The 14,855-nt window shown below is 38.1% G+C and overlaps 1 protein-coding gene across 2 annotated transcripts in view; it reads right to left on the bottom strand.

The window, feature by feature from the left end:
• Positions 1–14,855, bottom strand: part of LOC112047162 (cartilage oligomeric matrix protein) — a 39,263-nt gene that overhangs the window by 7,289 nt on the left and 17,119 nt on the right. For both annotated transcript variants that reach the window (XR_008251875.1, XM_024084175.2), the window contains exons 6-18: positions 14,225–14,395; positions 11,572–11,688; positions 10,242–10,358; positions 8,531–8,650; positions 7,517–7,636; positions 6,502–6,621; positions 5,520–5,708; positions 4,623–4,855; positions 3,242–3,397; positions 2,575–2,781; positions 1,638–1,806; positions 1,210–1,387; positions 500–675 (exon numbers count right to left, since the gene is read on the bottom strand). Coding sequence is in view for 1 of the 2 variants with exons in the window: in XM_024084175.2 (XP_023939943.2) it covers positions 500–675; positions 1,210–1,387; positions 1,638–1,806; positions 2,575–2,781; positions 3,242–3,397; positions 4,623–4,855; positions 5,520–5,708; positions 6,502–6,621; positions 7,517–7,636; positions 8,531–8,650; positions 10,242–10,358; positions 11,572–11,688; positions 14,225–14,395 (2,073 nt within the window). In the remaining variant the exon portion in view is untranslated. The remainder of the gene's footprint in view (positions 1–499; positions 676–1,209; positions 1,388–1,637; positions 1,807–2,574; positions 2,782–3,241; positions 3,398–4,622; positions 4,856–5,519; positions 5,709–6,501; positions 6,622–7,516; positions 7,637–8,530; positions 8,651–10,241; positions 10,359–11,571; positions 11,689–14,224; positions 14,396–14,855) is intronic.

The following is a 14,855-nucleotide window of genomic DNA, read 5'->3' as shown; positions in this document are numbered from 1 at the left end:
AGAACATCCCCTCTATCTATACTAATGTTATAAAGAGGGAAAGTTTGTGGTGTTGTAGGGGATAATTTCTGAAATCTACTCAACCGATTTTAACTTTTTTTAGTTTTAGAAAGTCACTTTATTTGTGAATGTCAAAAATTATATTTTATCCCCGTATTCTCACGGGAATGGGAACTACGCGGGTGAACCTGTGGGCGTCGGCGAGTCTATTATAAAGAGGTATATTTTATGAGGGGGTAATATCTGGATCTACTGAACCGATTTTAGTTCTTTTACATTTCGATAGCCTCTTTATTTGTGACTGTCATAGGCTATGTTTTATCCCCGTATTCCCACGGGAACGAGTTCTGTGTAGGTGAAACCACGAGGCGTCTGCTAGTTGTTTATTATAGTAATGGATCTAAATATTGTGTTTTTTAAATCTACCCTAATACACTAAACACAAATAAAATTCTCTTAATACGAACATGTATAGCTCAAGTTATTCAACCTAACTTACCATTAGAGTCAGCCTGATCAGGGTTGTATACGAGCGGGCAGTTATCAGCAAGGTTAGGAATGCCATCGTTGTCAATGTCGTCGTCACACGCGTCCCCCTTGCCATCGTTGTCGATGTCTTGCTGGTCACTGTTCGCCAAGTTCGGACAATTGTCTAATCCATCTTGAACACCATCTCTAAAATCAAATTGTACATAAAACTTTTGGAAACTAAATCCAAAATATTTGGTAAAGCACCAAACTTTGGTTTATACCATGAAAATCAAAAACCTATTGTGTCTAAATTATACTGGAAACAAATTACATAATATTATAATTAAACATTGCTAAACTTATGTTTTGAAAATAAATAACCTATTTGTGTTTCGTCTTCTACTTACTTATTGGATAATATTTTCTACTTCTTCTCATCTTATCTCATTATATCATGAGACTCGTTTAATATTTTCATGTAGCTATCGTAGAAGATTTGCTACGAAACAGATTTTGTTATCATGCGCAAAACAGACTTACTTCCATAACTTTATTAATTTTGTCCTTCAAAAGAACGAGTTGGCAAATAGATTAACCATTCTGTTGTTTTATGTGGTCGACCGTGTTTTTCATAAAACAAAATTCAAATATTACCTACTAAATGAATGTATACCAGTCTAGTATTCTGGAGAATTACTATATGGGCGTGTCGAGCCACCAAAGGATGATTTTACTTACTGATCCCGATCTACGTCGCTGTCGCAAGCATCGCCAACATTATCCTTGTCAGAATCTTCCTGGGTTGGGTTCCTCACACGTGGACAGTTGTCGCATAGATCTCCTATACCGTCACCGTCCATGTCTTCTTGTTCCGGATTATAATTTCGAGGACAATTATCTTGATTGTTTAGGATGTCTAAAACAAAATAACAGAGATTTGTTTAACAATCACTTAGTAAAAAAAATAGTTATTAAACCCTGTAATTGAAATAGTTTCAAATTGGCGTCTCTTTTTTGTGCTCTTTTACGTTTCAGTGTTTTAAATTGAACTTGTTCATTTTCTTGAGTTAAAAGACTAGGTAATTGAGAAAATAAAATCTGCTAGAATTCGAGTTGCCAGTAAATTAGTGATGTTTTAGTAGTTTGTTACAATCTGATTAACGTACTATCATTGTCCATATCAGGATCGCAAATATCTCCAATGCCATCTTTATCTGCGTCCTCTTGTCCGGGGTTGAACTTTCTTGGACAGTTGTCACAGGCATCACCTCGCTTATCACTGCGATCCTCGTCGCGATCAAGCTGGTCTGGGTTGGGTATTAGCGGACAGTTGTCCTGGAAAAAAATGAAGTTCATTATAATCAAGTACTTTTTAGAAAATAATCCATCAAACAAAACCAATATTCATCTTCTTTACAAAGTGAAAAGGCACTTTATCCGTTATTTATTGTAGCTTGAATATGTATTATAATTACCTGACCTAGTTTAATCTATATGGACTATAAAAGCTTTAGTCGCATCTATTTCGTAAGTAATTACAGCGTTAGTATACTATTTTATTAATATAAGTAAGTTGACTAAGTAAACACTTGCTGCGTTGGACAAATCATTGAATTACATTGTACTTTATGTTACATTCTTGGTGGAGTGTCTCTAGTAGACAGATACTTTTAGTGCACAATTTGTTTGTACGACTAGTCGTTCATCATTATCAACCCATATTCGGCTCACTGCTCTCAGAATGAGTGGACTCGAGCTCTGAGAGGGTTATACTCGAGAGGGTTTTGGTCAATAGTCTACCACGCTGGCCCAATGCGGATTGGCAGACTTCACGCACGCAGAGAATTAAAAAAAATCTCTGGTATTGCAGGTTTCCTCATGATGTTTTTCCATCTCCGTTTGAGATACATCATATTTAATTTCTTAAAATGCACACAACTGAAAAGTTGGAGGTGCATGCCCCGGACCGGATTCGAACCCACACCCTCCGGAATCGGAGGCAGAGGTCATATCCACAGGGCTATCACGGCTCATCCACTAGTCGTTATGTACTACAAAATTGGAGAAGCATTTAATTATTTTATTTCAAAACATTTTACTCACTGGTATATTAGGTATCCCGTCTCCGTCAGCATCCGTGTCGCAAGAATCACCGATGCCGTCTTTATCAGCGTCCTCCTGTCCAGAGTTGGACACTTGTGGACAGTTGTCAGCGTTACAATGGATATCATTACACGACAACTGATGATCCGGATAGCCGTCTAAATCACTGTCAGGCCCGCATACAGTTCCATTGCCTGCCCATCCAGTCTGTTTAATGTAGGAAAGAAAATTATATGTACAAAATTGGCATTCGTGGTTTTAATTATTTTGAAAAATTAACCTTCTAACATAGAAAACTCTAGCGCCTCTAAATTTTTTCTTGAGCCAATATTTTTACTTTAAAGAACCTCGTTTAATAGGTAATATTTGTAGTTACCATAAGCTAAAACGAATCAAAACAAATGAATAATTTTTACATAAGTAATAGTTAAGTTCTTTCGCATTTAGTATCGAGTTTTCTGTATATCTAAGGTAAAATTGACATTGTGTTGCCTTCCCGGTTTGTGTTCATCTTTGAAAGAGTTATCACGCGATCTTAATTTTGCCAACATCTTGGTATTTTTGAAGTCTTTCTGCGTCCACTCTTTTTATTTTGGCTGTATAGTCTTACAATACAATGCGAAAAAATATATAAAATTCATCAATTAGGTCTATATCTAAAACTTACTGCGCAAACACAATTTATCCCGTATCCACAAACAGCGTTGAATCGTCGGCAGCGTGCCGGGTCACAGCGTGGACGTATGAGGGAGTCTGCATCAAAGCAGGGCCGTGAAGTGTTCACGTAGTAGTGTCCGCCACAAGGCACGCAAGTGAATGATCCCTGTGACGTAAAAGATTTCAGTTGTGTAAGTATGTATGAGGTAGTCTGCGTCAAAGCATGGTCACGAAGTGTGCATTTGAGTTATGGCCGTATGAGGTAGTCTATGACAAAGCATGGCTGTAAAATGTTCACGTAGTAGTGACCGCCGCAGGGCACGCAAGTGAATGACCCCTGTGACGTAATAGATTTGAGATAAATCGTGGACGTATGAGGTAGTCTGCATCGAAGCATGGTCGCGACGAGTTCAAGTAGTAGTGACCGCTGCAGGGCACGCAAGTGAATGTAACCTGTGACGTAATAGATTTGAGATAAAACGTGGACGTATGAGGTAGTCTACGTCGAAGCATGATCGTGACGTGTTCACTTAGTAGTCCACCGCAGGGCACGCAAGTAAATGAACCAAGTGACGTAATAGATTTGAGAAAAATCATGGACGTATGAGGTAGTCTGCATCAAAGCATGGTCGCGACGAGTTCAAGTAGTAGTGACCGCCGCAGGGCACGCAAGTGAATGTAACCTGTGACGTAATAGATTTGAGATAAAACGTGGACGTATGAGGTAGTCTACGTCGAAGCATGACCGTGAAGTGTGCATTTGAGTTATGGACGTATGAGGTAGTCTATGAAAAAGCATAGCCATAAAGTATTCACGTAGTAGTGTCCGCCTCATGGCACGCAAGTAAATGACCCCAGTGACGTAACAGATTTCAGTTAAGTATATATGAGGTAGTCTGCGTCAAAGCATGGCCGTGAAGTGTGCATTTGAGTTATGGACGTATGAGGTAGTCTGTGACAAAGCATGGCTGTAAAGTGTTCACGTAGTAGTGTCCGCCGCAGGGCACGCAAGTGAATGACCCCTGTGACGTAATAGATTTGAGAAAAATCGTGGACGTATGAGGTAGTCTGCATGGTCGCGACGAGTTCAAGTAGTAGTGACCGCTGCAGGGCTCGCAAGTAAATGAACCCTGTGACGTAAAAAGACGTATGAGGTAGTCTGCATCACCAATAAAAGACAAAGTAAATTGTCTTATTTGATAAAATCATGAAAGAGATGAAAACTTACACAACTTAGCACGCGTCCACAATTTGCCGAATGGGAGATATTATCGACTATACTATACTATATAATTCCGACAAAGTTAAAAATATCATTCTCACGTTCGTCGATATAAATTGCAATATGTAAAAGATAAAAAAAAGATAAGGAAATTCAAAAGTTCACTCACAAGGGTATTAACACATAGTCGTCCTCTAGGACACACATCTCCCTGCGAGCACTCGTCCACGTCGGTGCACGTCTCGCGTCGCCGCTCGTCCCCCGCGCCCGTCCAGCCGCTGCTGCCGGAGTAGCCTGGCGGGCACGCGCCGCAGATAAAAGCTCCCTCCACATTCCGACACGACACCAGCTCGTCACACGGCCGGATGAGGTCGCATTCGTCCATGTCCACGCACGCGTAACCTGGAATGTGTTTTTATTTATTTTTTCAGCATATAACCATCCTTCTGAAAATGGACAATGGATTCGTCATGACTGGACATAGGACTCTTGTAAAGATCCGGAGATCTCGAAACAGCACGGTATCTTCTTTACATTCATGATAGTCTAAGAAAGAAAGCCTCAAAATTTCAATGGCTCTCAACTCTATAGAGACCAGTGTCCCAGAAAGGACTAGAGTCGAGCATATCACTACACAGTGTGAAATATTTTGCTATTTTCATACAACGATAACATTCCAGATGATGTCCAACATGACACGAATGGTAATTTCTTCTTCCTCGTCGTCACACTATTGATAGAGTGGTATTGGTCCTGATAGAAGAAGCTTGCCACAACCCCTTCACAACCATTGACCGTTCCCGTACTGTAGCTGTTCTAAAGCATTCGAGGAGATTTTGATTGATAGCGGATTTTCAGACTTCCAACTTTTCCAGAGAATTCTATTACAAGGGATGTATATTCCTGCCATGTTTCATGACCAAAGAAAGTAAGAATGAGAACTTGGAAGACAATGGAAGAAAGACACTTCCCATGTGATACGTGATAGATGTATAATTCTATTTCTGTTTGTTTCTGGTGAATTTTAGAAGCGTCATTTAATACACAAGGTTCCTACAAACTGTACCGTTCCACTCGTATCCTTTAGGGCATCCTTCGCACTGGTAGTAGGGGCTGCTCGGGGAGGGACTACAGCGCCGCTCGCCGCACGGTCGCCGCGCGTCGCAGAGATGCTGGCAGCGCTGCCCATCGCCTAGATAACCACTCGGGCAGGAACCGCAGCGAGGTCCAGAGCTGGTCTCCTCACAACTAACACCTAGAACCACAAACGTATACTCTATACTAATATTATAAAGAGGTAAAGGAGATGGTCCAAAATAGCATAGCGCCCAGGATCATTCATTGTACCCTGGCGGAAATAAAAGAAAATATTTTTTATAACTACTTTTGATTAAACAAATCTACGAATTAAGTTCAATTTTTTCGAAATAATACTCATTCTCTCCCAAGAAATGCAATGGGTAATAATGGCGGATTGATGACGTTTTCAATGCAGTAGTTGATTTGACGTTTTCTGTCAATTGTCATGTCATAGTTGCTTTAAGGGCGCCTTGATATAACTCAAAAACTTGGGTTTTAATTTTATTTATTTCTTTTTATTTAGTTAGATTTATTAACTTATTTAGATTTTAATAAAATCCTTAAGCCGTGATAGCCCAGTGGATATGACCTCTGCCTCCGATTCCGCAGGGTGTGGGTTCGTGTCCGGGGCATGCACCTTCAACTTTTCAGCTGTGTGCATTTTAAGAAATTAAATATCACGTGTCTCAAACGGTGAAGGAAAAACATCGTGAGGAAACCTGCATACTAGACAATTTTCTTAATCCTCTGCGTGTGTGAAGTCTGCCAATCCACATTGGGCCAGCGTGGTGGACCATTGGCCTAACCCCTCTCATTCTGAGAGGAAACTCGAGCTCAGAAGTGAGCCGAATATGGGTTGATAATGATGAATAGGATCCTTGTATTTTTTAAATTTTAATGATACGGGGTACAGAGTGGACCTGAAATGGACCATCTCCTGTGTGTGTTTGTGTAAAAAGAATACAAACCTGGATAGCAGGAGTTAGGCTGACAAACTATCCGGATACACTGCTCGCCGTTGCCTGTGTACCCACTGGGACAGGCGCCGCATCGGTAGCGTCCGTCAGCGAGATCTTGGCACTCCACGCCTTGAACATTTGTTTAACTTCGTTAAGATATTGTGAAAGTTTCCTGATTCTATAATGGTCTACCTATTCATCATCTCCTTACCCTTTTCCCACTTAAGTGGGGTCAGAAAATATGTCAATATTTTCCATTCGTCTCTATTACTCGTCAACTCATCATCCACTCCTTTTACACACGTGTCCACTTTCACACAATCCAACCATCTCTTATTTGGCCTTACTCTCCTCTTATGTCCTTCCACTTGCACATTCAACATTTTTCTAGTAATATGACTTTCCTCCTTACGCACAATGGTCTACCTATTATAATAATAATAATAAATAAATAAATATACTTAAACAATACACATCACTATCTAGCCCCAAAGTAAGCATACAGAGTAGCTTGTGTTATGGGTGCTAAGATAATTGATATTATAATATTAATATACAATTATATACTACATATAAATACTTATATAATGTATAACTACACACAGACACTGGAAAACACTCATGCTCATCACACAAATATTTTCCAGTTGTGGGTATCGAACCCACGGCCGTGGATGCAGAAAGCAGGGTCACTACCCACTGCGCCACGCGGCCGTCAAAAAAAAATAATTACACAATATATTTTACTCAATACTTATTCACATATCACATAGAGTAATTCTAGTGTCAGAATGAAAAATACGATCAGAACGGCTATTCTCTAATGATGATATTTTGTATAACTCGCAATGTCAGTTCCTTCATTGCTTAAATATTGAGTCAAGTTGCCAGTTAAATATTACCCAAAACATAACGTTGGGTAATACTTGGGTAATTTTTTTTTCCAAAGGCAACTTTTAGCAGTATCGCACTGTTTTAGCAATATTGAACCAAGTGTCCGATGATGAGTACGATGGATACCAACCTGCGGCGCACGGGTTTGGCTGACAACCCAGTCGGACACACTGCCTGCCGGTGCCGGTGTACCCAGCGGGGCACGGCCCGCAGCGGTATTGACCATCAGCAAGCTCTTGACACTCCACACCTAAAATTATTTTCGTTATATATTAACTAGCGGACGCCCGCGACTTCGTACGCGTGAAATTTAGTTTTACACAAATCCCTCGGGAACTATGATTTTTTCCAGGGTTGAAAAGTAGCCCATGTGTTAATCCAGAGTAAAATCTATTTCCCATTCCAAGTTTCAGCCAAATCGGTTCAGTAGTTTTTTTAAAGAATATTTGCCACATTTTTATAATATGACCAATATTCCCGTCCCCCTCCAACTAGTCGGGAAAGACTGTATTAGGAGTGAGTGCGACAATAGACCAACGGGGCGGGGATCGAACCACCACCCCACGGAGATGAGTCCGACCGCTCTCAAAGCCTCAATAGCTCAACGGTAAGAACCGTTGAGCTATTGAGGCTTTATGTTGCAACATTAAAAAGTAACAAACATCCATACAAACTTTCGCGATTTAAATATTAGTAGTATAATAATTTGAATTATTTTCCTGCTTGACCTCCTGATCAGACCTCCTGATTATCAGGTTTAAGTCACAGCACAGGCTTAGCTGACAACCTGATAACATAAACTGACATAGTGACACATTGCTTACTGTTACCAGTACATCCTTCGCAGCAGAGTAAGGATACACTCGTATAAATTTTCAATAGTGTTTTATGTTATTAAGAACTAGCTGACGCCGCGTGGTTTTACCCGCGTGGTTGCCATTCCCGTAAGAATATGGGGATAATATATAGCGTATAGCCTTCCTCGATAATGGGCTATCTAACACTGAAAGAATTTTTTAAATCATACCAGTAGTTCCCGAGATTAGCGCGTTCAAACAAACAAACGAACTTTTGAGCTTTATAATATTAGTATAGATTAAAAAAGGACAAATAAGTAAATGAGAGATTAAAGGTATGCACAAACCTGGGTGACACGAGTTGGGTCGACACGCTAGCCGGACGCAATTCTCCCCGTTCCCAGTAAACCCGGCCGGACAAGATCCACAACGGTACCGCCCATCAGGAAGATCTTGGCATTGAACACCTAAACCAGAAGCAAAAGTGAAATGTATATACAAGTTGTGTATAGACCACAGTAAGTACCTACCAAAACGGCGGTCATCAAACTATCAAGTACGCATATCTTAATACTAGCTGACGCCGCGCGGTTTCACCCGCGTGGTTCCCGTTCCCGTAGGAATACGGGGATAATATATAGCTATTGTCTATCTAACACTGAAAGAATTTTTCAAATCGGACCAGTAGTTCCTGAGATTAGCGCGTTCAATCAAACAAACAAACAAACAAACAAACAAACAAACTCTTCAGCTTTATTATATTAGTATAGATATAAATGCGTCACGAAATGTCTAAAACCGCTTGAAGTAGGTACAAAGATGAAATTTGGCAAAGATGAAATTTTTGGATTTGGCGAAAGAGCCGGATTAAGGAGGTCCAAAGGGCGGACGAAGTCGTGGACATCCGCTAGTACAATTATAAACAAAACTGTTAAATGCATGCTCCGTGGTTGTCTGGTACATTAATGGTCTAAGATCCGGCTTATGGAACATATACTCTCATCTGTTATTTATTTAGGATAAAGGATAGAAAATATTCACATTGACACATAAAATACCTACACCTACACCTACCTAAATTGATACCATGAACTAGATCAAAGGCAACTTTGAGCCTCAATAGCTCAATAGCGGACAGACTCATCACCGAGGGGTGGCGGTTCGATCCCCGCCCCGTTGGTCTATTGTCGTAGGCACTCCTAATACAGGCTTTCCCGACTAGCGGGAGGGGAATGGGAATATTGGTCATATTTAAAAAGAGATTATGACAAATATTCTTTCTTTAAATTTATTTCTTTTTAAAAAAAGAAACAAAAACAAACTAAATACAGTATAATTAAGCATAAAATAATTTTTCATTTGACATATTAGACGACTAAATAACTGATGAGGGTATTTGTATAATATTAATTAACTGTTTGTATCTAGCAACCTCACAGTTGCAGTGTAAAGACAAACTTTACGTTTTCAATTCTGTTTGGTATATTATTTTAACTAGTGAACGATTTTTATTAATAAGGCAAAGAGGGAAGTAGATTAAATAAATTTAATAAAATATCTAATCATTTAATACTCACCGGGCGCATTTTACTAGGCAACCTCTTTACAATGTGTCAATGTGAATATTTTCTATAATGTGTTTCTTATACCAAATAAATAACAGATGGGTATGTATATTCCTTATGCCGGATCTCGTACTATAAAGATGTCAACTACTATATTTACAAACGTGCATCGGCGGAAATTGAAGGAATACTTTTTGGAACAGCCTGTGTACCATCACAGCAACTCACACAATAATTATGTTGTTTATTTTACTACACGTTTTCTTTTCTATTTTTGTTTGTTATTTATTTTTTTTTAATATCGTTTAGGTAATAATATCCAATACAAAAGACGCATGAGGCGATTTCGGACGTAAGGAAGACGCCCGCGGGGAAATTCGCTGCTGCCGCGCCAGGCAGTATATCCAGCAGTAGACGTCCATCGGCTCTTAATGATGGTGACGATGATGATATCTTTATTTAAGCAAAAAACGTGCTAATTAAACCAACTTACGGCCCCCAAAGCAAGGGTTGGAAGTACAAGCAGATCTGCAGGTCTGACCGTCGCTGCTCTGCCGGCCCGGACAACGTTCGCATCGGTACCCTTGCTCTGAGTCGATGCAGTACTCCACTGGGAAATTATTAAGGAACATTACTTTTTTTATATACAAATAGTTGATAGAATCACAGATAACATATTATGTACAATTGTACATGTACAGAAGATTCACTCCGAAACGTAATTTAAATAAATACCGACTCTCGCTACCTCACAATACGGCACAATTCAGTTTGAACAAACTTAATAGCCTACCGTTTTATTCTCTTACTACTCTTATCTATTCTGACAACATTAGGGTTGTCTTCAATTACAAAATGCTTAATACCTACTTTTTCGCGGCTTTGCTTGCGTACTTTGTTGATATAATAAAAAGTAGTACAAGTCACTGACTTCACGAACAATACAACAAAGCTTATCTTTATAAATATTCATCCAAATTACATAATGCGGAAAAAAAAATCTCTAACCTACTAAGATATGCCTACATTATACGTTAGTGTGTATTAAATCTATGAAACTATTTCTTTATTATAATAAAAGTAAAAATCGCAAAAATAAAAAAATGTATAGGAATGACATTCGTTATCACATGATCAAATTGTCGATCGGATCTGTCATTCCCATCAATTTTGTTATTTTTCGAAACGTTAGCGTTTGTAAAAAGAGAATCGTAAAGCAAAGATTTAGAATGCCCATCCGGTCTGTGTTTCCTGACACTTATAATTTGAACACCTATTATATTATACCACTTATATTTTGACGGCCTCCGTGGCGCAGTGGTATGCGCGGTGGATTTAATGACGGAGGTCCTGGGTTCGATCCCCGGTTGGGCCGATTGAGGTTTTCTTAATTGGTCCAGGTCTAGCTGGTGGGAGGCTTCGGCCGTGGCTAGTTACCGCCCTACCGACAAAGACGTACCGCCAAGTGATTTAGCGTTCCGGTACGATGTCGTATAGAAATCGAAAGGAGTGTGGATTTTCATCTTCCTTCTAACAAGTTAGCCCGCTTCCATCTTAGATTACATCATCACTTACCATCAGGTGACATTGTAGTCAAGGGCTAACTTGTAAAGAATAAAAAAAAAAACCTTCAAAGCAAGAGTGAATAGGCCATTACCTAGAAGATAAACGCGCTCCAACTTAGACCGCATTTAATGCTTACCATCAGGCTTAATTGTAATCAAGCGCAAACCTATATTGCTTTAAAAAAAAAAGAAAAAAACCGACGTGCCACATGCCTAGAGGCCGTATCTTGTAACAAAAAAAACTTTAAAAAGTCTCACCCTGTGAACAAGGCCTCCGCCTGCAGGATATGGGTCTGCAGCGCTTGCCGTCGCCCTCCATTCCTTGGGGACAGGGGCCACATTCCACGCCGCTAGCGGTACTCCGGCATTCTACTCCTGTTCAACCCCGATACACAGTAAAAACTCACAACTTTCCTGCATCGCTAATTGTTATGGATCCAACGGGACTTGAGCAATCGTGCGAACCTTTCCAGTCAACAGTAGGGTTGCCAACCGTACTATATTTTATAGTATTGTACTATATTTCGGGTCAGTATTATTTAAACTGTTGAAGAAATATATAGTACGCAAAAATACTATACTCTCAACGATTTTACAAACGTCTTTTAATTCTTTTCTTCTAAAATTTTATGAAAATTATTAACATTGAATCTGAACTTAAAATTAACGTTTGGTTTTTGAATTATTTTACGTGAAAAACGAGAAAAAGCATATAGCATAAATATCTCTTATTTACTTGAGACAAAAATGCTTGAAAAATGCAATAAGTGTACCTAAATATAGTTTTTATAAACACAAACGTCTATAGACGATTATTTCATAAAATACTATATTTTCTTTAAGCGTACTATATTTTTTGGGGCTAAATCTGAAAAATACTATATTTTGCTTACGAAATGTTGACAACCCTATTCAACAGTTTCATGAATATATGACAATTAGGACTTCGTATTTTCTAGATTTTAGGTAGGCTAAGACTACTTTTTGTTTAAAAATAGGAATAAGAAGCGCGTCCACTTTGTCGACACAACAATAGTCCAATTTATTCGTCGTAACTTGTATATTGTCTAAAATGATAAATTAAAGTGTTTTTCTAATAATGGGTACGGTGACAGTCGCCTGTATGACGTTAATGATACGTACTATTGTCGTGAATTGCGGCAAAATTTCAAGAGGGAAACGAACTGTCACCCGCATCATCCTACATGAAAAGAACTGAAAGATTTTAACCTATTTTCATTTTTGAATCCCAATTAGCAAGATCGACGACTTCAGTTTAGATTTTAATACATACCTTCCTATTTCTTTATAAGTTGTCTTAAAGTCTTTGTGTCTAAAAATTCAGCCATATCTACAATCTTTACAGAAGGTATATTTTACTATAACGTCAATATTGGAATCAGATAACGGCTATAAAGTTATAAATGATGCCATTTATATCGGTAAATTGGCAATATCTCGGCCAAAGTTCCCGCCTACAATAAATCCAAAGTTGAAGCAACTACGTTGACCCAAGAGTCAAGACCCAACACAATAAATTCCATCTAGTCAGAGGCCAACTATCCACAATTCAAAACAGCTAATTGGTAAGATTTCATGAACAGAGTTTCTAGTTATCCCACAGATTGGTTCATAAACTAAGAAACACAGGTACAAGTTATTAAATTAAACTACCTCGCATAACCATAAAAGTCTCTGCCAAGGATAATCAAGCAACTTATCTAAGCGAACGTGGGCGATACTTGAAACTCTGTTATGAATTTGTTTAACTTTAGGCGTTTATAAAAAAAGGGATTGTAAATAAAACCCGATTACAATTTTTTTTAGCATTTAATCAAACCCACACAGACAACGTTGCTTGATTTACCTTCACTATAACTAATGTTAAAAATGCACAATATTATATATAAGTTACATAAAAAATAGACATAATACATATTAAAAAAGATTGTGTAAATTATAATAACATATAAATATATTTTACCGGATGCATTGAGATCGCTCTTTAGCGATAAGACCGCCATTTGTACATTAGTTTCTAAGTGTTATTATATTATGTTAAGTGTTATTAGTTGTTTATTTTTGTTTTTAATGTACAATAAAGTATATTTCTTCTTCTTCTTCTTCATTGATCTCCTATTAACAATCAGCGACCAAAAAACGTCCCTATGTGTGCCAAACACAACTTCTTGGCACTCAATTCAAGTAGTTGCATTTGCAAATTCAACCTTAAACTCAATACTTAATCAATTTGCTCTGAATTTGGGATTTTATCGAATATTCGACTATATTTAAGGACCTTTAGGTATAATTCTAAAACTGTCAAAATAAAATTGGCCAGTTTTTAAGTGAAATTTTCTACATGATTGTGCGTCCTTTTATTATAAGAGGTCAATGACCGGATGTGAAAAAAAATATGAAATTTTAAGAAAGTAGCTAGTTATGGTAATAAGTAATATTTATGTAAAATAACGTGTAGGTATAAAAACAGTACAATTAATAAATAGCTACTAAAAATAAGAGCCTGTAGCCGTGTGCCACGTCGAATCTCTTTCTTCGAAAATTTAAAAATGTAAGGAAATGAGTATCGTATCGTAAGTCACGTGATCAAGTTGTCGTTTGGATCTGTCATTCCCATACATTTTGTTAGTTTTCTCGGCGTTAGCGTTTGTAGAAAGAGAGTCGACGTGCCACATAGCTTAGTCCCAAGGTATAGATAAAGGTTAATTAAATAGGTAGTAGATAAGAATAGCAAGACATTCTTTATACAGATTTATGTAATACTGACTCCATTGACTGATTCTGTATAATTAATAAATCAAGCTATTAATTAGATGCAATAAGAATTAATTAATAAGTAAATAATTGAAGAAAATTAAAAAAAAGAACTGTTAAATCAAATATCAATAACCAGGGTAACATGAAGAGCCGGTGCATCTATCCAATGGCGGTGTCGGCACGCGGTTGCAGCATACACGCAGTTGGTTCTGCAGATTGTTGATAGTCCCTTTCTGATCCGCTAACTCTCTGCGCAACAGTTCTATAGTCTGTCGGAGTAGCTTTAGTTGACGGATCACTTCATCTGTAAACAAAGATATACTCCTTCAATCCTGCATGTAATATTGAATTTGGCTTTCATCACCGCGGCTACTTGCCTCGACTGGTGACATAAGGGCTGGCTTATTTTTTCCGTACAGCGAGGAAATGCAGCCTAGTATTCTTGCCACCATTCATACGTGGGCATGATTTGTATAGTTATTAGGATAAGTTATTTTTTTTTATTGATAAATAATTTAAAAAAAATTTTATAGATTATATATACTTTTCATCCCGGAAAAATCCATGGTTCCCACGGGATTTGTGAAAAACTGAATTCCACGCGAACGAAGTCACTGGCAAATGCTAGTGTATATATGTTCATATTTATATAAATAAATATCTATATTTATATACTAATATTATAAAGAGGAGGATACCTATGTCCAGCAGGGGCCGTCCTGATGATAATAATGATTATAAAGAGGTAAAGTTTGTGTGTTTGT

The sequence above is a fragment of the Bicyclus anynana genome, chromosome 20 (assembly GCF_947172395.1).
Source record: "Bicyclus anynana chromosome 20, ilBicAnyn1.1, whole genome shotgun sequence".
NCBI classification, from domain to species: Eukaryota; Metazoa; Arthropoda; class Insecta; order Lepidoptera; family Nymphalidae; genus Bicyclus; species Bicyclus anynana.
Note: the sequence above shows the minus strand (reverse complement) of the source record. Positions and strands in the feature narration are given on the sequence as shown.